The 27,936-nt window shown below is 36.8% G+C and overlaps 1 protein-coding gene across 1 annotated transcript; it reads left to right on the forward strand.

Moving 5' to 3' along the window:
* Positions 1-27,539, forward strand: LOC122802194 (olfactory receptor 52B6-like). Its single transcript, XM_044071859.1, has 2 exons — positions 1-103; positions 26,617-27,539. The coding sequence occupies exons 1-2, from the start codon at positions 1-3 to the stop codon at positions 27,537-27,539; spliced, it is 1,026 nt and encodes a 341-aa protein (XP_043927794.1).
* Positions 27,540-27,936: the final 397 nt, after the last annotated feature.

Here is a 27,936-nt window from a genome sequence, read left to right on the forward strand (position 1 = left end):
ATGGCTGCTTACAGAATGCAGACAAAATGTTTGTGGAATGAGAAAAATATGAGTTATGCTCAAAAAGACGTGTGCTACTTCCGAGATAAATTGTCAGATGTAGGTAGATTATTCACTTTAATGCATTTTGACATACATTTGGGAGGGTTCAAGTGAATCTTTAAGGGTTAACTGCAGGGTTTTATTTTAAGCATAGAGCTTTACAGAAAGCATTAGGAGGAGTATTTTAGGATTAAGGCTATGGTCAGAGGTTAAAGACTGGTTGAGAGCTTTAACATTAGGGATATGAGAATTGGGTTTAGAAATAGGGTTGGTGTCAGTCTTTTTAGGGCTAGGGATGGGTTTCAGTGTTAGAGTTCTGGATGTGTTTTTGAGTTTGGTAGAATGTTTAGCATTACGTTTAAGGGCAGGAATTCAGGGTTAGGATTAGGGAAAGCATTGCAGGTATAGGGTCAGCATTCCAAGGTTAAGCTTTAGCAAATTTAAATGCTGTCTGTTACTTAAAAAATATTAGGCATAACTCACATTTATATTCTAGGAATATATGGAAGTGAGTTATGCCTGCATGCTCTAAGTAATCATCACCCTACACCTAACTGCAATATCCAGACATATTAGTTATAGTTTTTTACTATTTAAAACCACTATGGTCCTCAACTATTTACTATATCTCGTATACATGCTACCAGTATATGCATCTTCGGGTCTCTATTAGATAATTGAATGTGTGAAAGTCCAACTACCATATGGTCGACACCATATGATCGAACTTTCAAAAGTTCAAATATCTAATAAAAAGAAATGAACTACACAAAACACCTACCTGAATGCTCTAAGCAGGGGGGCAAGCCCCCTGCACCCCCCAAGTGGGGGCTGCATCCCCCACATCCCCTGCTTTTTAAATATAGCAACTCTGAGATTGCACTACACTGCAGAAAAGGGAAATCTTCCCATTCCGTGCTGTATGGAGATCTCCGTTACAATTCTCGAACATTAAAAAATCTGATCATATGGTGTCGACCATATGATATTCGGAATTTTCTATGTTCGAACATTCAATATAGACCTACTCCTTCAAAGGAAACCAGTCAGTTCAGTTATTACACCAAGAATTCACATGAGACTGTCTACTGCTATATATTGAACCACTTGACTATCATTTTGAAATTTTAGTAGTGTGTTTTTACAATAACACCCATACCAGGTATAATTAGATCAAGCCTGGTGCAAACATACCTGTTTTACAGAAGTTCTACAGATAAATGGCTTGTAGCAGTTTGGAACAGTTTGGTATAGCAATATACTCCTCTCAGAAAAAATGAGACTTACCTTCCATGCCCAAGAAATTATTCATTGCATTTTTTCTTTCCAGATGTAAAACTCTGAACATACCAATCTGGGAGATCATTCATGACAAGAGAGTTTCCATGTTTTAACTTCTTAGTTTCTTTAGTTTACTCTTTTTAAAAATGTTTTAGCGTAGGTGAACTTATTATAATGCAAACTGTGCTATTATCTGTAACAGTACATTATTACAACCTGTGTAGAACAAGCAATTTTCTCAACCAAGTGATTGCAGCCTGGTACATATTTTCAAACATGCAAGCTGTTTCCTACCAAATTTAGGTTTGCAGCCCCTATTATCCTTTTTATGTAAGATGCATGTCTGTATTCATGTATGCATGTATGCATATATGCATATCATTATTTTTGTGTGTATCTACTACATATGTTTCATTTTGATTTGTTCACTGAGTTAACCTTATTGCTCATTTTCTGAGGAGACCTGAGGTAAAACAACAATTGGCACACATGAGAAAATTTACAAAAAGTTGAGTATGTACTTTTCCTGAAGAGATATATAAAATCAACATGCAACCTTTGCCACATCCTCCTGGAAATTTCCATTGATGAAACTGTGCTTGTCTAGTCAACTTCTGTTCCATCTTACAGGATTCATACTCATTTTTGGCTGAATTCCATCATCTAAGTGCGACCAACAAACTAACTTTCAAACAGCACATTAATCATTATACTTCATGGATGCATAGTGTGCATTTTTTTCAAGGACATCTTTCATTTAGTAACAATTTTAATTCTCCAAAGGGCACAGTGTCTCTGTAACGATAAATCATATTTTGCTAATAACACACATTTTATGGTCTCACACATACCATGAAGCCAACCTTCCATCGTGAAACTCAACACTTTGGAAACTTCTTCATCTATACAAATCATTTGAACTGCTTTTCCCTTTTGACTTCAAGTCTCTGGATATAATCCCTTTATACAACATTCCAATACTATGTCATTCCTTCCATTACTTGATAAAAAGGTTCTGGAATTGGAATTTCCTAGATACAATCAGTACTCTAAAGTCCATTAAGAATTTTATACTCAGCCTGGTACTCATAAAGTGACAGAATTATATCCCATCTCTGGATACAAGCTGATGCCGTGGTGACAGGACTTTTATGCTTGCTAGATGATGCAAACAGTGGTTTGTGGCTTGTTTCCAACCTAAATTTTGCATTTCAAAGGTACTGATGGAATTTTTTTGATGGAAAAGTCAAAGCTAGTTAATTAATTTAATTTTCTGATACTTTTTCTGTGCAGGAGATTTTGAGCAACCATATTAGCTCTCTCCTTTAATACAAACAGCAGTGATGAAAAAGAACTTTAGAAAAACGGTTGGTTTATGAAAATGGAGGTTTTCACACCAGGCACTGAATCTACTTATTTTCAAAACTCTTCATTATGTATTTCAAACACATCTTCAAACAGTTTTAAATAATTTGACTCATTATAGCTCACAAGCTTTTCTGCTTCAAGTTTAGCATAAGACTTTGTAAGCAGTTCTTCCCAAACTGAACTAATCCTTCTCCCATTCCCCAGCTATCAACAGTCATAACTTCCAGCTGTTATTCCATTTTATTTCTACAAAGTTACTTTTATGTTGTGATTTCTATTATAGAGACAATAACATGGATTATTTTATTAGTTTAGTATCAGAAATTTGATATAGAGACAATAACACTGATTATTTTATTAGTTTAGTATCAGAAATTTGCATTTAAGTACTTTGCCAACAAGTGGGTTGCACTTCCTTCATTTTTGCCTTTACTTCTCTTTCCATACTTAATACAATTTCATATCTTTTTAGAAACTGAAATTCCATTTTAAAATGGATTTTGTATTGAAAGCTTGACTGCAAATATAACTGATTCATTTATCTGTTAGTTTTTCTTCCACATTATATGTCAGTTTTGTTTGCCTTCTGGTTGCAGTCATTAACACAGCATTGTTCTGCTAATATCACTGGTGTGTATTCAGTATATTAATGTGTGCTCTGGAATATAGACTCCTGCCTGAAATTATACTTCACTTTTCCCTGTTTCACAAGTCACTATATATTAATAAAGTCACAGTTTACCAGATCATCTGTCAGCTTGTTAGCACTAGGTGCCTTAATTCAAGAGCTGCCTTATGGTCATTGATAACTTTTTACTTTTTCCACTAGGAGCTATTGGAGGGGTGTATCTGCATTCTTAAGAAGCCAGTTTACCTCTAGAGGAAGGGAAACAGCATTGAATTCCTCCATATCCTTCAGTATACGAGAGGTCTAAGTATCTGCTAACCTTGGAGGCCAGCCTCAAATAAAATTGATAACTGTACCCAACATATTATAAATTCTGATACTCAGATGAAGACTGCACCCACCGTGTCCTAAGACATCAAATAAGACATCTTAATGTAAAATGCTTTAAAAGTCCCTGTCCAAGCAGGAAAGGTCTCCTGGATGATTACTTGGTATACAGGACACCCAACATCACACTGACAGGCAAAGAGTATACACAGGCACTACAAATACCATAACCACAAAAGTGGATCACTCAACTAGCAAGCCAAATCTTGCATATCTGATAATGTCTTAGTCATAAGTGACTCTATAGTTAAAAACACAGATGCACCACTCACCATCTTGAACAAGGACAGTGTAATGGCTAGTTGTCTGTCTTGAGCCAGGGTGCACCATTTCACCAAGTCAAGTCCTTTCACCCTAGGTACACATATGACCTAGTCATCGTGCATATGGGAGTGAATGACATGTGATACACCTCTCTGGATCATATGAAGAGTGACATGATGGGGCTCTCAGAATATGCATCTAAAGTTGTTATAAATTTAGTCTTGAACAGTATCCTTACATTGCCAAGAATGATGTCACAATACAAACAAAAGATAATTGACTTTACCCATTGGCTTAGCTATTTGTATCATTCATTAGGAGGTTTAGCATATACCAGCCTGTGAGGAGAAGATTGCTTTGCTAAGGATGGTCTGCAGTTGTTTCTGCATGGCCTCTATATATTGGCAAGGACTTTTTCTTTACCCATATTGCCTTTTTTAGGTAAGGGCAGTCTCCCCAAATTACCTGCAAATCCAAAAAAAAAAATCATGATTATATAAATATAGCACAGTGCAATGGTAGAAGCCTAAATAATGTTTCGCTCTTTACAGGCATTCCTAACTCTTCAAAACAAAGATATCTGCACAGCTTTCCTCCTCTTTTCATGACTTGAAAAAGCTCAGAATTATCTGAGTGAAAGCGCTTGTGTTATTCTGGTTTGTGGACTGTTCGAATAAAAGACGTTGTGTTATTCTGGTTTGTGGACTGTTTTGCTGCTTTTCTACTTCCTTGGTTGTGGATTTTGGTTATCTGCACAGCTGCTGAAACATGGTTTCAAAATAACAACAGAATCCACACAGTGCAGGGTTTTACTGTGTACCACTCATTCAGACCCAGTGATGAAAGTGAAGGAGCTATTGGAGGGGTGTATCTGCATTCTTAAGAAACCAGTTTAGCTCTAGAGGCAGGGAAACAGCATTGAATTCCTCCATATCCTTCTTATGGTAAATAAAACTCTGTGCCACATCACTGTCAGCTACCTTTCTCCCTCCATGTCACCTGCAGCCTATGAGGCATATCTAAACAAACTGACATTCCTCTCTATTGAACCTAAAACTTTTCTCTTGGTAGAATTCAAATGGGAAGCATGCATAAGCACAAATAATTATAGACACAGATTCCTTGACCTCATTAATACCAGCTCCTTAGACAAACTTCAAATCCCAGCTATGTTTTCAAAAATATTTGATATTGTCCTCACCAATATAGCCTCACTATGCTTAAAACCTACAGTTGCCATATTACTGGTTAAATCTGATCACTGCTCAATAACACTCACTAGGATCACTATAAAAACCTTTTCTGCTGTTAAAGACTTTTCTGGGGTAAACCTACTCTAGCTTTCCTGATTTTCTAAATGACCCCATTTTACACATTGACACATTTGGGGATAAATTCTATGTATACCTTAAATTATGCATTCTGGTATCAGTCCCTATAGGATGCAAATACAATGCCATTTTCTGCAAAACAAAGCAAAACAAGGGTGAAAGACTGCTATAAACAAACTACACAGCAGAAGGAAGAAATGTATAGCCAGTTACATAACAGCCAGTCCCTAAGAAAAAAACTCATACTGTGAGAATAGAGGACTCCACCTCCTCTAGCAAACCCATGATGAGTGGTGCTCCACAGGGATCGGTTCTGGGACCTCTACTGTTTGGAATCTCTTCTCCAAAGTACAGGCTAAAACTAAAGGACTGTGGTTGAAAAATTTTGATGATGACTGCAAACTGGGAGCGATCAGTGAAGCCTCTAGTGATGTCAACATCCTGCAAGAAGTTCTTACACATACTAATGACTGGTGCCAAAGTCAAGGTTTAAAACTTAATGCCAATAAATACATTATTATCCCCTTCAGCAAGGGTGTTGTTCCTGCAGATTACTACACCAATAGCAATACCTTAAGCACACAGTCAGTGGTGAGAGATCTGGGCACACAGATTGACAGCAACCTTAAGTTAGATCACCATGTCTCCACAGTGGTAAGAAGGGTATTTTATATTACTTATCTCATAAGTAAGGGCATTGCGTCCAGCACAAAAAAAAAGAGGTTATAACCCCCATGGAATCTTTCCTCATCAGGCCTATAATAGAGTACAATGACCCCTTTGGTGTGATCATTTCCAAATAACTGCAGCAATTGTAGAGACCACAAAGTTTCCTTACAAAGAAAATTTTGGGTCTTCAAGATCTGTGTTATGCAGACAGACTAAAATCATTATCACTTTACTCTGTGTCATACAGACTGCTCAGAGGTGACCTGTGCCTTGCATAAAGTGCAGTCTGTGACCCAGCTTTAATGAAAATGCTGCACATTCGTAAGTCAAATGGCACACGGGTCACTCGCTCAAAGGACCTTAACCTGGTATGTGACATCAACTTTTGAACTCCCTTCCTCACACTCTAAGAAACAGAACTTGCTGGCGAGACAGATTTGTCTGACATAGATTGCCCCACCTTTGGAACAAGCTTCCTATTCATGTTAAAAAAGCCCTTCATTGGCCCTATTTAAGTGTAATTTGGACAACTGGATGGGTAACCAGAAATTCACCCTGGGGGTTCCACCTGTGTCCCTCTTGGACAGGTGCAATAGGTGCTGATTTTCATGTCTGCTTGAACCTGATGCCCTTGGAAACACAGGTTAAGGTTGTAAGGGCCCTGGGGCAGTTAGTCTAGTAACCTTCTATGATCTTATGATCCTATGATCTTAAAAATGTCAGCAAAGAACTTGGAACCAAACTCAAATCTTCCAAAAGCCACTATGAACTGAAAATTGGCACCTGTGCTATGGTTAATTCCTGACTGCTCTCTTCATGGTGAAAAACACTATCTCCATGAATCCTTATAATTTTCCATGCTTCCTTCTTGTCAGCACCAAATACTGTCTCACAGACTCTACCTAGCTTCTAAACAAGCCACTATCAAACATTATGTAGAAGATTCAACAATCATCTGTTCTGCTAAAAGCATAGGTAAATTATAACAACTCATTCAAGAGTCTTTCTCTACATTAGAAGCCTGGCTATCTGAAACACAGCTGCTCCTTAACCCTAAAAAACAAAACTGATCATAATTACCACAAAGCATTAAAATGACTAAAACTAAGTTCAAAATCACTTCTTCTAACAACACCAACATAGAACTAATAAATCAAACTTGGCTTCTAGGAGTCATTGTTGACAAAAGTTTGAAATTTGATCATTATATAAAATGAACAGTAAAAAATATCCACCAAAATCTTCGTGATCTCTGTAGAGTCAAACAATGCCTCACAGATAATGGTAGAAAAATGATTGTTTAATCACTTCTCAAGCCTGCACCACTTTACGCTGCTCTCATCTCGATTAACCTACAATCCACTCAGCTTTCAGTCTTAGAACAGTGGAATAATAAGGTGGTAAAATTTGCTGGCAATCATCATTATATGACTCCTCACTGGCCTTAAAAAAGAAAAACTTAAGTTGTTAGAGTTAAGGCATTGCCTTGCACTTTTTATACTAGTCACTTCTCATAAACTTCTATATTCTTTTTTGTTTATGTATTTATTTATATATGTATTTGCATTTGTTTACCGGGAAGGTCTACTGGGCCAGGAGAGGCCATTTTCAGTGGAGGCCCAGGGAGAAAAGCTCCACAAGGATTAAACAGCCAGCATAAAATGAATAACATGAAAATTAACAGAGCAATGCAATAATTTACATGTAATAAGTTCACTAGTTTTAGCTAACACACAACTGAGTATTTACAATGTGGTATTTACAAACAATAACATAACTGATTATTTACATCATAGTATTTGCACACATAGAAGAGTATGCAGTGTAATCAAAACACCAGATAATCTATGCACACTGGATGTTTACATTTATGGTGTTATACGGTTCATAGGAAAAGGGGTAGGACACATATAGCAATTTGATCATTATGCTATTTATATTATATTACTATTATATTATCCATACAAATGCCCTAGTTTGAAAAAAATATTCTCCTAATTTATAACCCAAGTAAGCAGTTGATATCCACTGGCTAAATATTAACTATTATAAAAGCTAACAACTCAGCTGGTGACTCTTTCTACTCCTGTTTCTTGGCCAAACTTTTGAACTCCCTTTCTCGCACTCTAAGAAACACAGAAAACACCAACTCTTTTGTGGCATAAATACAAGAATGCCTAAAAGATACCTGGCTCTGTACATGCACAACTCCTGGATGATAAATTTCCTACCCTCTACTTTGTTTCATACGTTCCAAGCACTATACCCTTAGTTATTCATCCAACAAGTCCTTGTTCTGTCTCTCCCTCTTATTCGTTCTAGCTGTCCTTTCTCATCTCTTAATACAAGTCCTCCATTTTCCACTTTTCTCTCCTTCTATCAAGTTCATATCCCAATATGCCCCATAGCTCTTTAGATTCTGCAGCTATTAATTAATGATACACTTTTTAAATATTGTATATTTTGATTACTTGTACACCTCTGTTGATTACTTGTATGCCTCTATTTATTATGTTCTTTGTGTATTGTATTTTCTTGAGTTTTTCTCTGTGGAAAAAAAAATCATAGCTGATTACATAATGCTGCTGTTCATTATTGATCCTCTGTTTAAATTTTGATTACTTGCATACCTCTGTCTACTGTGATCTTTACATAATGTTAGGCCTCCACTGGAAAGGGGTAGCTGTCTGCCTAGTCAGACTACCTGGTAAACAAATGCAATAAATAATTAATAATAAGCTTACTTAGTCTCACCCTATTCACTAGATTTGTACCAAAGGCGCGGAGAACTGCTGCATCACACTTCACAAGGGTGGACCCACTAGCGACAATCTGTTTTTGTTAGAGAGACACTAGAATTGAAAAGAATAGATACTAGAGATTCTACCCCAGGGGGTTGGTCTTAGGATTACATCCCTTCAGTATTTACTTCCCTGATGTCAAGACCAACATCAAGGGCCTGTGGCTGGCTAAGATTGTGGTTGACTGCAAACTCTGAGCTGTCATAAACTCTCTGTCTTCCAGATTCTCATTGATGACTTAACATACACAAACAAGCAGTGCCTGAACTATTACTTGAGCTAAATGTCAAAAATGAAACATTGTGTCATTTGCCAAACCTAGGCACCCAAGCTCCAACCACATAATTGAGATCCCATTTAAAAACAGATGCAGTCATTAGGTAACTAGGTACTTTTAGCTCATAGCATTAGTTCTGTGAATTAACTATGGTTACAGCTACATATAGATAATGTAATATACAATGCATAGATAGTGACTAGAAGTAAGGGTTGAAGCCTAAATCTGTGAAGTAGAGATTTTGCCACAGGACCACTGTACTGATCTCATAATAAAGATACTAATGATGGTTAACACTGTTGTCTTTTTGCTTTTATTGTCTTAAATGGCTCAACCGTATGCAGATGCAGACAGCATCAGAATTACTCAGCTAACTGAGGTAAAATGTGTTATTAATATCAGTTACTGCTTTCCCACACTTGACAGCAGAGACTGCATAAGCTTATCTGCAGATTGTTAAAAATTGCAGCCTTTTTTTAAAGGATAAGGCTAACAGAGAGACCAGTTAGCATAATGGTTAAGGTTTTCACCTCCCATGCACAAGGTACAAGGTTCAATGTTCAATCCTGACCTCTGGCCAATGCCTGTTTGGAGTTTGTCTGTTCCCCCTGTGTCCCTCTGGGTGTTCCTCCCATCTCCAAAAAACATGTTATGTGTCCCAATCTCAGACTCACCAATAAGTGGAGCTGTGGGCAGCAACACAGACTCTACATGGTGCCCTATAGGGGAAAGAACTGTACAGACCAACCACTTTGGGCAGCTACTGTGCTGTGCAGTATCCTCAAGATAGGAGAACATGGATTACAGACTGTGCACCATGGCAGGGCTAGTCACTCGACGGTGTAAAATATGGCTCTAGGTGATTCAGTTATGTTGACTAATGTCGCTAAATGGGCAAGGGTAGTTACTGGTGATAAGTGACTTGAGGAACTAGCCTGCTCCGACCTCTGCCAGGGACCCATGCTAATGATCGGAGGGGTGTATATGCCCCTACTGTCTATTGTCCAGTTTCGCAGCCTGGGTTATCTGGGATAATTCTGTTGAGCAAAAGCTGGATGTAAAACTAAACAACCTGAACTGAGAATTGCTGCACTTAATGTAGGTTCATTGACAGGATGCAGCTTAGAAGTGGATGATGTGATGGTAATGAGGAAGATGGATGTACTATGTATCCAAGAGAGAAGATGGAAGGCCAGTGAAGTATAGCCACTTGGCTTGGGATCCAGACTCTACTACTCAGGAAGAGTACAGGCTAGAAATCATGTGGGAATTGTGGAGGCAGAAGGCAGTGAGGGATGTCATCAGAATTCGTGACAGACTCATGGCAATTGGACTCCAGTGTAATAATAGGCCAACATTCATAATTTCAGCCTATGCCCCGCAGCAGGGTTGTGAAAGTGAAAGAAAGAGTGCATTCAGACAGCAGCTGCAGGATGTACTAGTTAAAGCAGGACAACATGAATTGGTGTTTGTTGATAATGGGTGACTTGAATGCACATATTGGAACAGACAGAACAGGATATGAGAACTGCCTGGCTCCACATGGCTGGACCAACAAGAATAAAGGACATGTCATTCTAGACTTCTGTCTTACAAATGGCTTGATAGCAGCCAATGCATGGTTCACAAGATCACATACAGGAGTGGTCAATATGCAACTCAGGTAGATTTCCTCTTAGTAAGGAAAGAGCACTGGTGTAGAATCAATCACTGCCTACAATCTGCCAATAAATGTATTTTGTACATATGTCTTACATTTATATCTTGTTAAACAGACCACAGCTCTCACTGTAACTGCTATTTCAATACCTACATTGTAACTTATATACAAATTATTGTAACAATTTTGTAATTTCTACATATGTTTTCCTTATGTATATCTAATATTTAAATATGCTGTATGTTTCTATTCAGTAATGCTGGAGCTTTTATCTCTGGTCCTCCACTGAAAATGGTTTTCTGACCCAGCCGGACTTTTCTGGTCACCAAGTATCAATTAATAAATAAATAAGTAAAATCAATGATAGCAAAGTTATGCCCAGTGAAACAGTCATCCCACAGCATAAACCACTGGTTACCACAATCAGGTGCAAGCAGGGCTCAGAGGCTCTAATGTCAACAAGGACCAGGCTGAAGACCTGGAAGATGACTGGAGAGAAAGTACAACAGTTTAAGGAATTTATCAGGGCTCTAGCACCCGAAGAAGAGAGAAATAGGTGGAGATAAAGACGAATGGCAATGCCTGAAAACAGCATATGTGAGGATTATAGATCAGATATGTGGCTGACCAGGTATGGAAATAAGGTATATGAAGAAAACAGGCGGTGGAATGCAGACGTACAGGAAGTCATCAAAAGAAAGTAGGAGTGCAGGAAAAAGTGGGAGATAGAAAAGACTGACCAGGCTAGGAAGAAATACCAGTTGGCTAATAATGAAGCTAAGAAAGGAGTGGTAGACAGGCTACCTAGTACTTACCACTCCCACTGATAGGCTAGAAGGCTGCACTCCAACACAAAGGCTTGGGGGGCTCAGAAGCATACAAACAGTCCTGGATACAGCAAATCTATAACTGGACTAGACTAGTTACGGGAAAGGTGGGGATCAAGCGCAAACACGGGCTTTAAAACCAGAAAGTTGAGAGAGATGGAAAAAACTGCCCAAACGGCCAATAAACTACAATTTCTGGCCAGAACCACTCCTCTTGTGCTTACAACTTCCACTGATAAGCTAGAAGGCTTCCCTCCAACATAGAAAGGCTTGCGGGGCTCAGAAGCTTACCAACAGTCCTGGATACAGTAACTCTGTATCTGGACTAGGCTAGTAACAGGAAAGGTGGGAAACAGCGCAAGTGCGGCTTTTAAACCAGAAAGTTGAAAGAGATGGGGAAAAACTACCCAAACAGCCAGTAGCTACAATTTCTGGACTAGGAACCACTCCTCTTGTGGTAGATAGGCTACCTAATGCTTACCACTCCCACTGATAAGCTAGAAGGCTTCCCTCCTACACAGAAAGGCTTGGGGGGGGGGGTTCAGAAGCTTACAAAGAGTCCTTAATACAGCAAATCTGTACCTGGACTACACTAGTTACAGGAAAGGTGGGGAACAAGCGCAAACGCAGGCTTTTAAGCCAGCAAGTTGAGGGATATGGAAAACTGCCTAAACAGCCGATAAACTACAATTTATGGGCCAAAACCCACTCTTCCCTTGGTAGATAGGCTATCTGATGCTTACCACTCCCACTGACTAGTAACAGCAAAGGCAGGAAACAAGCACAAACACAGGCTTTTGAATCAGATGGTTGAAAGATGGAAGAGCTTCTCAAACGGCCAATAAACTATAATTTCTGGGCCAGAAACCTCTCCTCCTGTGGTAGATAGGCTACCTAGTGCTTATCACTCCCACTGATAAGCTAGAAGGCTTCTCTCCAACACAGAAAGGCTTGGGCCAGGTATTGCAATAGCAAAGAACAGGGCATTGGAGGGATTCTACCAATTCAGTAGGTGACATAAAGAAACTATATCAGGTTGCAAGGCAAAGACAGAAAGCTAAAGAAGATAGTCAGGGACCTTTCATAAGAGATGCCAGCAACAACCTGCTCACCAGTTCACAGGACATCAAAGGCAGATGAAAGAAGTACTTTCAGCAGTTTCTGAATGAAGAAAACCCCACAGAAGCTGTACTGGCCCAGGTACGGCCTACAACGAAAGAAGAAGAGGAGCCCATCATAGAAGAATATCACTAAGTAAAATGAAGTCAGGGAACATAGCAGGCTCAGATGAGGTCACAGCAGATATGATAAAGATACTGGAGGAGACAGGGGAGAAATGGCTCCAGAGGGTACTCATAGCAGTGTGCAGAGAAAGGAGTATCCCAGATGAATGAAAAATAAGCATACTCATGCCAGTGTACAAGAACAAAGGGGTCATCCACAACTGTGGGCTATATAACCGCATCAAACTCCTACCACATTGCATAAAAGTTCTGGAGAGGGTGATTGACAAATGGATACGCAGAGCAGTAGAATGCAACATGTGAGATGAGCAGTTTGCATTCAGATCAGGATGCAGCATAACTGACCTGATGTTTGCACTGAGACAGATACTTGAGAAGAAGCTAGAGATGAGGAGAGAGTCCGACTGGGCATTCCTAGACTTGGAGAAAGCATATGACAAGGTCCCAAGAAAGCTGATCAGGGCAGTACTAATGTGGTTTGAAGTCCCAGAAACATTGGTAGAATTAGTGCAGGCTATGTACAAGGGCCCATTGACTCAAGTATGAACAGTGTTAGGTCTCACAGAGGGGTTCTCAGTGGGAGTGGGTGTACACCAGGGTTCAGCTCTGAGCCCACTTCTGTACTTACTGATAATGGACTACCTTAGCAAACAAGTCAGAAGGGTAGATCAACAAAGTTGCTGTATGCAGACAATGTGGCATTACAGGCAGACTCTAAGCAAGAACTTTACTAAAGGATAGGGGAATGGAATGCAAAACTGAAGGCACATGGGATGAAACTAAGTACAAATAAGCCAGTAGTAATGGCAGCAAACTGGGGAAATCAGAAGAAGCTGAGAACTGAGAAATAAGATAAGACAGTGGAACATGTTAATAGCTTCAAGTATCTGGAAAGGGTAGTTGTCGAGAAAGAAAGTCTGACTGAAGAGGTCAAAGTTAGAATCAGAGGGGCTGAAGCCAGCTAGCATAGAGTGTCAGGTGTAGTTTATGACAGAAGAATGCCAAAGAAGCTGAAAAGTAAGGTGTACAAGACAGTGGTGAGCCCAGTACTACTGCATGGTACAGAAACCTGGGCAGTAAAGCCAGAACAGATGAGGAAGCTAGAGGTGATGGAAATTACATGCCTGAGAAAGGTGGATAGATGAACAATGTGGGACAGATGAAGAAATGAACAATTAAGAGCAGCAGCCAAAGTTGCTCCAATTGCAGAAAAGGTCAAAGAGAACAGATTACAGTGGTTTGGACATGCACAGAAAGGCAGAGGACAATCTGGAGAAGACGATTTGGGACAGACACAAAGAAGGTAAGAGGAAATTAGGGCATCCATCAAAGAGGTGAATGGACTGTATTTGAGAAGATCTACACCAGTCAGCCATGAGTGGCGAAGAAGACAAAAGTGTGGCTTTGAATTAAGAGAGATGGCAACAGTTAAGACAACACTCCAACCCCATCTAGAAAATGGGAAAAGGGGGGATGATGATGATGATGTATAAGGCTGTCGTTAATTAAAGAGTTATAAAATAAAAAATGGCAAAACAGAAGTGCACTCAGGTTGCTTTTCAATGATTGTGTGCTTCAGTGTGCATGTGAGTGCTGTAATTGTCTACTATTATGAATATCAGGAGAAACCAAATTTGTGTTATTGAGTCTTAAGCAGCTAACAAGTGCGGTATACAGAATTCATACAAAAATACTCATCTCTTTATTAAAGTTCAGTGAACCACACTTCTGCATTATTGGGAAGAAATGTTCAATACGATGTTTTAAATAAACAGCTGTTTGCAATTGTTCAGTGTATTTAGACACATACTACAACCCAGCCAGCACCTAAATACTCTGCTTATTGTTATTAAAAGGAATTTGCTTAATATAGTTTGAGAAACAGTCAAATGGCTTCTGGAAGTGGTGTTTGAATGTAAAATTATCAGGTGGTATTGCATGACAGCCCCTGCAAAAACACTTGCTTTTTGTCTTGCATTTCTCAGGTTAGCCTCAAAGCATTTACAGTAGCTGTTGATATATTCTTGTAGTCCTTAATGTGTCAACATTTCAGATGACGGTATTTCATCCATTTGATGCAGAATACTGTGGTTTATAGATAAATAGATAGATACAAGCATAGACAGATGCAAACATTGATAGATAGATTTTTTTTAAGTTACAGCACCTTCTTTCAGGTGGAGAGACCTCAGAGCTAGAATAAGATAAGTTAGAAGGAAGCATAGGTAAAGAAGTAGCAGTTCTGTTAAAGTAAGAAGTACAGACCTAGGCTAAAAGTTTATTGATGTTATTTATGTATTAAAAATATATTTATTTAATTTTATACCAGTTTACCTATTACGAGTATTCAAAGTTTAACCTAAAGAAATCATAATGACTCTTGTTATATTTTGGGTAACTTTTGTCACTTCTATTTATTAATAATTTTAATCACTTATTTATGTGTAGTGGCATTCCATAATTCTATTGTGACTGAAAAGAGTTTTGCTGTTAGGTAACCAGATTTTAAGCTAATTAGTTGTCCAGTGTTTTTGACTAAGTGCATATATTTTTCACAAAGCTTTGCACAGATTTTCAATGTCTACAGTTTGCAATTTATAGGTATGACATTTTCAAAAGTTACACCAGTATCTATCAACAGATCCTGTACTTTTATAATCATAAATTACTGTCATTTTGCTATTTTTTGACTCCGTACCATAATTAATATAGGTTTATAATTAGTGATGTTAACAACACAAAAAAAAAAAAAAACGAAAGAAAAATTACTTTTGTTAGCAAAACATGAAAGGTGAGACAGTGCCATTGATCATCAATTGATTAGGGGGGGGGGCTCAATGGAAAATAACATCAAGACTTTTATATTCTGAGAGCTAGTTTCCAAATATTAAAACATGCATTGTATATAATAACAATTTGATTCTGCATTTAAATTTACTGCATTGCTGACATCAGCACTTTATTTACTAAAACGCTGACAAAAGGTTAAATACACAGCATATGTCATATTGTGTTTTTTTCTTAATCTGAACTCTGATTTGTGCTCTCTTTTGTTTATCTCAGGAAATGTACTTTTTGCATTCTGAATTTCATTAATACTGTATGGATTAGAATATATAGTTGTGGTGTCCATCATAATACATTTCTACAAGGAGTAATGAAGCTAATTATGAATCATTCCCAAAAAATGAGTATTTTAACATCATGAAGGTAAGTATGGAATGTCTTAATGCGTCATTAGTCAAAGTCACTATTTAAAATGTGAATAGAGTTGGATGCTTGGCCATTTTATATTAGCACATTGATTTTGCCTCCAATTTTTGGTGTGACTGTCTATATATTAATGGTTATTATATACTGCTACTGTGTGCTGTGCAGATTATTTCTTCAGATAAGTACAGATCATTACCTGAGTGTTAGTTGACTAGAGACAACACAGTGGGAAAAGGCAGAGCATGTTTTATGCCTTCACATTAGCCCCACACTACTGTCTAAACTGGAATGCTGCAATGCATGATCCTGGATAAGACGGTCTACTGTATCCATGCCTCTCTTTTCAGTGTCAGTAGCGAAACAGCTAGCATACTTGCCTTTGGTGTAAAAGGTTGTGAGTTCTATTCCCATACCAGGCAGATTGATTTCTGACACTACATTGCAGGATCTGAAACACACAGTCACTGTAGCCCAAAGGTCTTCTCCAGAAATAAATGAAGTCAAAGTGAGGATACAAACTGGAAGTCGACCACCACAATAAATGGATAAAATGTATTTATTGTGAACAGATAAGCGCTTTCACGTGTGCCAAGACACGCTTCTTCAGATCCTTACAACAAACATCTTCTCAAACCAAGTATATATACACATTTCTAAAGTGATCAATTAGTTTAATTAATCTAAACCTAACCATGTGATTAAAATCATTCAATTAAACAAACCAAGCACTGGCAAGTACTGTTGCTCATGTTGCAGAGTAGATGGAATAAATAAATAAATAAATGCAGAACCAACAAAGCTCAAACAGTTAAATGATGAACAAATCTCCTTAGTTGAAACAGAGGCAATTAATCATAAAACTATGCGTCCTAAGAACTCTTATTCAACCAGTCCTAATGACTGAAATAAATATATGTTTTAAAAAACTCTATGTCCAATATATCTTAAGAGTATATGATGAATGTGCAAAACCGCTGAGGTAGAATACAATAGAAATAAAAATAAAAACTGAAATATCAGATGTTGTCAGGCAATGGCATAAAATTACTGCCCTTCCTTTTAAAACTCCTTATCTATTATATGAATTATCAGTAAAAATGAAAACCTAGCTTATATGTAAGTCTAAAATTGTGTGCAAGTAAGAATATAAATATGAATATAAATACAGTGTAAATACAACAATATGAAATTTATGTGCATATGTATATATGTCTGAGTAAATAAACATAAAAAGTGTATAAAAAGTATATGAAAATATAAATGTATGCATATTAGTAAAGCCATGTGTATGGCTCACTTAGTGATGCAGCAGTAACAAATAAACACATAAACACATTGAACTGGAAAAGGAACAAATATGATCAAATATCTGGAATAAATTAATTGCATGTGTTAAATAGAACTCATAAACAGACACAAGTTACAAGAGATAAACAATATATGAAAAACATAGAAACGGAAAAACTTGGTATAAAGCCTAGTATCTATAAAAATCTATAAAAATCTATAAAAATCTATACAAATACATGGCCATGTACTATCCAAATGTGTATATAAAAACTGTCAATCTAACAAAAGCGTAGCAGGCTAAAACCTCCTGACAGGATATACAAATTACATTATTCTTTCTTGTACTGACATTATGAGTATGTCAAGAAGAAACTGCTGATCCAAGTCTGTATATAGAATAAGAAATGTAATAATAAACAAGTGTAATCAAATAAATGTATCTGTATACACTACCACTAAAATCAGACATGGTTAAAAGAAAATCAGACATGGTTACATTGCAGGATAAAGGGTAGCGTTACACTCCTGAGTGTGTCATCCTTCAGATGAGTCCAAACCAAGGTCTCATCTGCTTGGGTCAGTGTTAGCTCAGGTGGATGTAAATGATTCCATGGCACCTATCAAAAACAGTAGGAGAAGTTCCCTCAATCCCTGTCCAAATTTCCCCTAATAGTATAAATTCCAGCATAAACCTCCCCTGAAAAGAGGTTACTAGCTAGTGGGACTAAGTCAGCAAAAGATAAATAAATAAAATAAAACTCTTGTGTTATCCAGTGCACAGGGAGAAAAAAAAATCACTAATCAGTTAACAATCAGTTTTCACTGAGAGAAGAGAGCAGACTGTGGTCCACCCTATCCTGCTGTTACAGGCTATATTCTAAAACTGGGATGTTAAATAACACTGAATTACTCTCAGAGTGGGCAGAATCAGAACACATTAGAACTGGGAGAGGTGTTTCTCCATTGTTTTAATGAGTACATACGAACCATGTTCAAACAAGCAAGGCTATGATTAATGTATTACATTATTAAATATCCTAGGCAGGATATAATTAGAAAAGGAAAAAAAATATGCCCATGGCTGCCATGCATGTTAGAAGTGAAACTTCTGAAATGAAATGTGAAAATGAAACACACACACACAAACACACAAACACACACAGTTATCCAAATATGTACATTTTGCACTTCATTACAGAAGTTTCTCTTCTAAAGCACATGGCAGTGATGCACATTTTTTTTGCATATTAATGCAGTTCTGGAATTATCTTCTTGCACTAGTTCATGTGATACATACAGTTCTATGACCATTTTCCCCACTGTCATTTATAAAATAACTTAATGGTGCCTTTAAAAAACTTTTGCAAAACTTTACTTTTGCCTAGGCTGATGTGAGACAAACATATCCCATGATGGTGTCAGCATAAGTATGGCATCAGAATGCATAATAAAGTCTGCCACACAGTCACTGGGGCAAGTCCATTAAAGTCTGCAGAACCATCCCCATGCTTTCCCTAATGTATTGTCTTAGATGAATAACACTATTTCGTGCAAGTCTTCAATAAAAATTATGTAATTCTTTTTTTTGTTAAAGAAGAGGTCAGAAATATTAGGAGAACCAGAGCAAGCACATTTTTTTCTGTAGATCATTAATTGTTATAGTTCTTGGAACCCATTTTTCCTGATCTGTACACACATGGTTATTGACTAGAAGTGTTTGTTTAGTGACTGTGATTTTAAGTCCCAGGCTGATCATGTCTTTATATTATTTAATTGTCCCTTTGTCTTTTGTGTCAATGTGCCCTTCTTTCTCTCTCTCCATGTAATGATATGTGTGTGTGTGTGTGTGTGTGTGTGTGTGTGTGTGTGTGTGTGTGTGTGTGTGTGTGTGTGTGTAGATAGATATAGATGACAGAAATGGCAATGCCATCTTCAGTTTAGATATCATTGTTGTTCTAAATGCTGTTCTTGTTTCCTTTTGCTTTAACTGATACTGCAGTCTTTCTTCCTTCTGTTTTCATAAGTGCTGTATTATTTTTCAGTGCTTCTTATTCAAAAGCTATTTTTTCTTGTTTTTTAATTTGTGCATGCTTCAAACAAAGGTTTATTGCTTCTGTTATGATAGTTTTAATGTCTCCATTTTCTTGCTTTCTAACAAAGCTTTCCCTTTCCTTAAAGGTTGCTGTGCTGTCCACAACCTGCACTTGTCATTGACTTGACTGTGTTTACATTTAGCGCTGTTTCATGAATGGGCTATCTTGACTCATTGATTCAATCTGACTAACATATTAAATATATTGGGCACACACTGTATTCTTCTGATGTAGACTTCAAAAGTAATACAAGAAAGAAGTAAGTGTTTTTGCAGATGTGGCAAGTCTCCCTGCCACTTCAGTGTCTTCAGATTCATAGATGTTCCAAGTTCAGTGAATCTCATGACCATTCCCACTTTGCCAGGACCCTTCATGTTTCCAGAAAGTATGTAGAGCTGCACTGTGCATTCCGTATAGTAGTTGTGATAGTATGGTCAGTGGCTACTTCGATATAGACACCACTTTTTTCATATGTAAGTGTTTAAACCCAAAGTCCTTCAGATGCAGGTACCAATAAAGGCTGTCCCTTCACAGTAATAACGAAATACCAAGGATTAAATCCACTCTTTATTCCAGTACTAAAATTCCAGTAGTAAGATTTAGCGCTTTCATCTCCAAAACAGGAAACTTCATCAGAATCAACAGAAATGCATTTTCCCTCCATTTAACTAACCAAGAAAGCATAGTCATTGGTTAAAATCCTAATCAATCATACAGTAAACACGTTACAATAATATAAAATGTTATGTAATTTCCATTTGAATACTCATAAAAAATGCATCTGTATTTTAATAATGGGAATATAAACATATAAATGATAAAAACAAATCATTTTAACTTAACCACTCTCAATTTTAGGGCTCATACAATAGAAATGGGGTCATTAAGTCCTGGAAAGACAGTCATTAAGGCATAATTGCAACATCAGTTCCCTAAATTCAAGCCTGGCTTCCCAGTCACCTCCTCTATCATCGTGTTTAACACACTCAAGAACCAAAAATTTAAAACCAGCTCTATCACATTGAAGAACATGCCTAAACAGGGCATTTGTGTCATTTCTTCGACTAATGTCATACATATGTTGGTATATCCTACACCTTAGGTTTCTCTCAGTTTTTCCCACATAAAATGCCCAACAGGCATTACAATAAGCAAGGTAAACCACCCCTTTCATAAAACAAGTGTAGTAACCTGAATTCCTTAGTGTCAAAGCCCGACTGGGCAGATAAACTGTATCAACATTAGCTAAAAAGGTACATTGGGAACATCTTCCACACATGTGGGTTCCCCTTTTCCCCACCATGTCATTGTCCTAATGTTATAACTATGATGTCTGCAATTGTTGGAGGTAAATATGTTTAATGCTGTAATATTTTAATAAACGGTGGGTGTCTTTGTAAGTGCAGTTTGTTTTAATGGCAGAATGCTTCTTTTGATGTTAGCGATCATGCTTTTTACATGTTTGCTGTTTATAAATATTTACTCCAAGATTGTTGTAAAGATATACTCTGAGATGTTGAAATTAGGCTTAACATGAATTAATGATGTACTTTTAGAGTTGGTGTTTTGAGGATCAAAATTTTTGTTTATTAGAATTTCAAGAGCATATGGTTTTATGGGCCTTTCCTTTTTCATTTCTAAATTTGCTGATTAGGTCTTCTGTTTCATTTTTCATTTACTTACATTTTTTTTTTCATTTTTGTTTTCTGCTATAAGTGTATAGTTTATTTTCATGCTTTTGCAAAGAGTGTTTTAATTGTAGTTGTTATACTGTATTATACTGTATTATTTCTGTGGAAGGGTGTTGTATAAAAGTTGCCTTTACAGCTGTTGAGTAGGTGTTGCACTGATTGTTGTAGGACTGGCTATTATTACATTTGGCTACACATTGAAAGGGTTACTTATTTCCTGTTATTAGTGTTTTGGATCTTTTCATGATAGATCTGTAACTTCTACGACTTATATAGAATGGAGATTTTTATGAGAATGTTGAGTTATTTTATTTTATTTTATGTTTATTTTTATTATATTTGTGTGCTGGGAGTTTGTTATAATTTGAGTTTGCCATGGGAAGGATAAAGATAGTTAGGCATGTGTCCCTGAAATTCAACACAGAAAAGTATTTCTTTGCTCTGTAAAGAAAAACTAATTATATTATTCATACATGTATGTTAAATAATCTTGAAAACAGCTTAGGATTTGTAGGTGCTGATTTAAGTTGCTGACCATTTTTGAAAAAAAAAATGTGCATTTAAAAATACTGAAATCCCATTGATTGTTTAATTGCTATTTAAAAAGGAAAGTAGCAGCACGTTGATGGCTATGTTCCTTTTATGTTCCAACCCATTAATTTTTCCTTGTAAATAAACCTTTATTTATAACTGGATAGTTGGTTCTAGAGACTTGTTACTCTAAGCACTGCAGTTAATCTCCTTCTCTCTCTATCTCTGTTAAACCCTTTCAGATGGCTTCTCTCCCTCTCTCTCTCTTTATATATATATATATATATATATATATATATATATATATATATATGTATATATACATAAAAATCTCTATATTCCTGATTCAATAATTACATCTACAATTATATCTATATTTGTATCTAAACCTTGTTGCAATTTATTTTCTCAAGCGCTGATTTGCACAATGGGATGCTCTGCTTTATTTTTTTTGAAGAACACTGTTTTTGTTGAATGTAAGTCTTGCTGAATGCAATGATATCAAATTGCTTCTGTTATGTATGTGATGTATTTCAGCTTATGACAAGGATTTATTTATGCTGATTTTAACAATCATAGATAGGCCAAACGTTTTAGCATTACAGGTGGGAGTACCTGTGTGTGAGGTTTGAGTGAGGGCTAGGCAAGGGGATTGTTTTAGTGCTATTCATGTTGAACAGGTGTACTAGTGGAAATGAAGTGAGTGTAGGTGTCTTGTGTACTGGTATTGTCAATTAAAGTATTTTCAGACATGACTAAGGTATTGAAAAGGGCATCCATTTTACATTATGGACCATTTTTCTCTTTGCCAAAGTATGTAAGAAGTCCTATAGATGCAAACTGTGTTAGTGATTTCTGATAGTTTGGAGACTTCAACAATCCCCTTAGTTTCTTCTCTGTGACAAAACTAGACTGGTTTCTAACTAATTTAGGCTTTTAGTTCCTGGGGCCTGACATTCTCCTTCCTAACACAGATCTTAAATATTTTGCATCTGCCATACCTAATTTGCTCTAGGAGGCATTTACTTTCAACCTGACTTGTCTCACGAGGGTCAAGCATATCTTGTACCTTTGCTAGATATGAGTCTTAATCCTCTTAGTGCATTACAATGTTTCCTTATCTCCAGCTTCTTCTACACTGTCTGTCTTAGTGCAAAAACTGGGAGTGATGTGCTGCATCCTGATCAGAATCATCTCTCATAATTCTATTATTCCATGTTGTCATTTATTAATCACTCTCCACCATGTTCATACAGTGTGACAGGTATCGGATACCTTTGTTTTACCCATGGTACTGAATGCCCCCTTTATTCTTCTACACCAACAGTAGAAAGCTTGCATTCCAGTTATCTTGTTTACTGCTTTGCCCTCCATACCATAATGTGTGCACTCACAAGCTATCACTGCCTTTACTATCCAAATATCTTGATTATAATCTGTGGTAACTATATCTGAACTGACCATATATAAGTATTGTTCTTGACCTTGGAAGGTAGCTTAACAACTTTGATTTGAGATTTGAGGAGTTATAAATGATGGCATGTGATCAGAGACTATAGGATGGGGTGAATCCTTCTGGCTTGAACTACTACTTGTATTTTGCATTCAATGATTTATGCTAAGGGCTGACAGTTTCACAAGGAATGTCTTTGCAATTTGTAATTCTATGCCAACATCCTTTCCTTACTAGGAATAAGTCTATCTGAGCCTCATGTTGATCACTCTTGTATATGATCTTGTAATTGTCTTTCTTAGTGAATTGTGCACTGGCCACCATGAAGCCATTGTCAGACAGAAGCCTAGACTGGCCTCTCCTTCTTTACTCCTCTTTTGCCACAAATGTGGAGACATAGGCAGACTGTATTTCCTGTTCTGTCTCTCCCAATATGCACATTCAGGTTCCTCATTATCAACACCACCTATTTTTTTTCCATTTTATCTAGAAGGTTCTCACACCGCGACCTGAATGCGTTCATTTTCTCATCATCACAATCCTGCTGTGGGGCATAGGCTGAGATTATGAATATTCCCCATCTTTATATTGGAGTCTGATTTCCATGAGTCTTTTTTAAACTTCATTACATCCCACACTGTCTTCAGCATCCCCTTTTTTACCACAATCCCCACACCATTTCTAGTCTGGCTTTCTCCTGTAGATTCTGGATCCCAAGCCATGCGACTTCACTACACTATCCTTCTACCTTGCCTCCCAGACATATAGGATGCTGAGTCTGTTCATCACCATCTCACCCACTTCCAAGATGTATACTGCAAGTTAACCTATGTTCTATGTTGGAGACCTTAGTTCAATTTTGTAGGTTGATTGGTCTTACTTCCAGTTTTTGCTCAAGAGAAAAAGATAACTTAGATTGAACAACTATATATACACTGCCTAGTAGCTTATTGACACAGGTGTGCTTTGCTCTATGTTGGGCACATACTGGCTAACCACTGCACTTGGCATAGATCATCGACTCCATTTCTGACATTTTCTGCATGGGGTCTGAGAGTTATGTTAACTGCAGCAATCTCTCTCAAGTCAATGCTGCTCTCTTACCTTCTTGAACAGTCATGCCTGACTATCTCCTATCAAATAACCTATCCATTTCTTTGCTGGATGTCCTTCTTTCCTCTTACTTTCTTCCTGTCTGTCCCAAATCTTCTTCACCAGATTGTCTTCTGCTTTACTGCACATGTGCCCCAACCTCTCTAATCTGTTCTCTTTGATGTTCTCTGCAGTTGGAGCTACTATGGTTTCCACTCTGATGTCATTTCATCATCTGTCACACAGTGTGCATCCTACTACCCATTTAAGGCACTTCATCTTCATCACCTCCAGCTTCATCAGCTGCTCTGCCTTTACTGCCCAAATTTCTGTACCATACAATAGTACTGGTCACACCACTGTTTTGTATACCTTAATTTTCATCTTTGGCATTCTTCTCTGCCAGTCAGCTACAGCCCCTTTGATTCTAGCTTAGACCTCTTCACTCAGATTTCCCTTCTCTTTTGCATCTGTGGTAAAGATATAAGTTAATGGAGTGGGTAAAATGTTCCTTGAAAGGCTGAGAATTAGAAGAAAAACACAACGGCATATTGATTTTTCTTGTAATACTGAATCATTTATATTGTGTCTGTGCGTGCGTGTGTATGTGTGTGTGTGTGTGAGTGTGTATGTGTGTGTGTGTGTGAGTGTGTGTTTCTGTTTTTTTATGTGTCCGATATTATTGCATGTAATATACTGTGTTGTAATAATTTATTAAGTTGTTTGGATTTTGCTACTGAAAATGAAAAGGCAGATGCAATGTGGGTATTGTTTTCTATTTGCTTGTATATACATTTTATTTCAGACAACGCATTAAAGTATGGTTATTAACAATCATATTGCTTCATGGATGATTCAGATAAATCCGCGTTAATAGATAAATCACATTTTATTTGAAAGGGGAATCCCTATAATAATACATTTTTGATTACTTTTTCAATAAAAGAATATTCGATAAATAAAAGTATGTGACCTCAAACAAGAACAATGCAGTTGCGTATCAAACATAACCCATTACTGTTTAGCCCTAAAACAGCTTAATTGACTTGAATTGCCCAAGCAACTCCCTTACACCTAATTACTCATAGTCCAGAAATGAATATCCAAACCAGAACAAAGCAAAGTGCCACTAGACTAATTGCATACACACAGCCAGCTAGGCCACTTGCATCTAAAAACAAAATGCTCACTACCAACAAACCATAACTGTCTACTAGAACCTCAATCTATTCCAGATGTGTAGCTCACTCCTGGAGCTCTATCGCTGTGTCCCTTAAACATACTGTGAACTTTTCCAGTTTTAAGATCAATCTAAAAAAAATATCTATTTAACACCTATACCTTTACTGCTTAAGCATTCCAGTTTCAAGACTGATCTAAAAAATATTTGACACTTGTGCTTGTACATGTATCTGCATCTGCACAACCCTCAAAACATATAGCTGACCACCTACTTTTTATAACTATGCCTTTTTCATTCTGACTCACTAACATGTCCTTATCTTGCCAGGTAGTAATGGTCTAACATCTAAAGTATCTTTCAATTTAATGATCCCATATTACTGATGTAAGCTTGTCAACCTCTTACACTAATGCCTATAGTGCCCTTCATTAACAATTTCATCTCTAAGACTAATCAACTTTCTCTCCATGTCATTATTTTTTCTCTCGTCATCTCATTAGCAGCAAAATACTCTATTATTTCTCACCCTCATATATTATTAGAACTATAGCCAATTTTTTGAATAATTGTATATTAGTTTACTTGACACAGGTGAGTCAATTTTGCAAAGTATCTTGATACTTGCAGGACATGTTTTTTTTTTTTTTTTTTGTTCATAATTTCTCCTATCACTATTCTGTAAATGCATTTCAATGCATTGTGGGGGTTATTCAATGTATACAAGGTACACTCCTATCTATTTTAAAGTGTTTTATCTGTTGTCAGCCTTTTCTTCCCTTGTATATAAATCATCATAAGTTTTTGTAAAATGTTTTATGTGTGTTTGTGGAGCCTTTCTATGCAACTCATTGTAAAATATTTAATATGTTGCTGGGCTTTATCTTGTATATAATTACTCATCAACTATATTCTTTAAATGTCTTTGAATCTGGGAACTTTTCTCACTGGGCCGTCACTGGAAATGGGCAGTTAGCTAAGTTGGACCTTCACTGTTACCAAAGGGCAAACAAAATAAATAAATACGTTGCATACTGATTACCATTTAAAATGTAATTCTGTGGGACTGAACTTTTCAAGTTATACTGTGAAACATTTGTATACAAAGCAAGCCATTTAATAATTTTGTTACAGTATACATGCATTATTTCTGTGGCATTGTGCGTTATTATCCTATTTGGGTTGATATATTTAAGAGTATTGTTGCAACTAATTTTGGAATATGTTTCTGAAAAATACACTACCATCTGCATTTTTTTCTCTTGTCATAATGCACTATTTATTTATGTTTCAGGTAACAAACAGATGGACAATTTGACAAATACATCAATGTTTTTAGTTGTCGAACATGGCAGTGTGTCTAATGTTAAATATATATATTTTGCTGGTTCTCTTCTGTTGTATCTAGTAACAGTTTCAGTTAACATATTGCTTGTTACTGTTATTTCACTAAGAAAGAGTTTACATGAACCCATGTATATCTTAATATGTAATTTAGCTGTAAATGGTATTTATGGCACTACAGCATTTTTGACAATCTCTATGGCAAACATGCTGCTGGAAAATGTTTCACCAACTGTGTGTTTTATTCAAGCATTTTGTGTCCTGACATTTTCTACTTCTGAGTGGACTATATTCACAGTGATGGCATATGACAGATACGTTGCAATCTGCAACCCACTGCAATATATTACTATTATGTCTCCTTTAAAGATATTATTTCTTCTTGTAATTGCATGGATATATTCATTCCTTTTGATTGGAACAATATGTTTCACAAAAGGCCTTCATCGATGTGGATCTAATACAGACAGACCTTTTTGTAACAACATGTCCCTTGCTAAACTGACTTGCTTTGATAATTCAGATGATAGTTATGTGGGACTAATCCCTGTCTTAATTGACACTGGGATCCCAATGTCTGCTATAGTCTTTTCCTATACAAAGGTCCTGATAGTGTGCTTTAACAAATCAAAAGAAGCTAGAAATAAGGCATTGCAGACATGCAGTACTCATGTAGTTGTTCTTGTATTGTTTATGATGGGATGCTTGTTTGCTGTAATTGAACCAGAGTTGAGTGTAACAGAAATACCAGTCACTATACACTTTATGTTATCATTAGAATGTATTCTGGTACCTCCCATTACAAATCCATTAATTTATGGAATTAGAACAGAAAAACTTAGAAAAGAAATAATAGCATTCTTTAAAAGGTAGATATATAATTAACTAAAACATAAACAACTTTACATAAAATTGATATATTTCTATCGCAATAGGTCAGGTCCTGACAAGGAAGGGGAGGCATGCTTTTAATTCATGATAATGCTAACCTGCAAGTTATTATAATCCATAGAAACAGTCCAACTTCAGATAATGCATCCATGTGGCTGTAATTCAACAACCGTTAGAAAAAACATACTAAGCTGATAGCAGGAGAGCAATACATCCTTCCTCCTACTGAATTTCTTACTTTAGTGGATTACAGTATCCAGTAAATTGTCAAATACTTTGACTATAAGAAACTATTATCGGTAAGGGATCATAACATGAACTGGCTTGGTGCTGTTAAAGGACAATATTACAGATGTGCATGGTCTTATTCTGCATGACA

This window comes from Protopterus annectens, chromosome 5.part0, assembly GCF_019279795.1.
Source record: "Protopterus annectens isolate FY-2018-M chromosome 5.part0, PAN1.0, whole genome shotgun sequence".
NCBI classification, from domain to species: domain Eukaryota; kingdom Metazoa; phylum Chordata; order Ceratodontiformes; family Protopteridae; genus Protopterus; species Protopterus annectens.

What these genes read in the sequence shown, in the direction of transcription:
- LOC122802194 (XM_044071859.1), top strand. Translation starts at nt 1, where the DNA reads ATGGCTGCTTACAGAATGCAGACAAAATGTTTGTGGAATGAGAAAAAT. An exon ending in AGATAAATTGTCAGATGTAG is followed by an intron (nt 104 to 26,616) that starts GTAGATTATTCA and finishes TTTATGTTTCAG; the next exon opens with GTAACAAACAGATGGACAAT.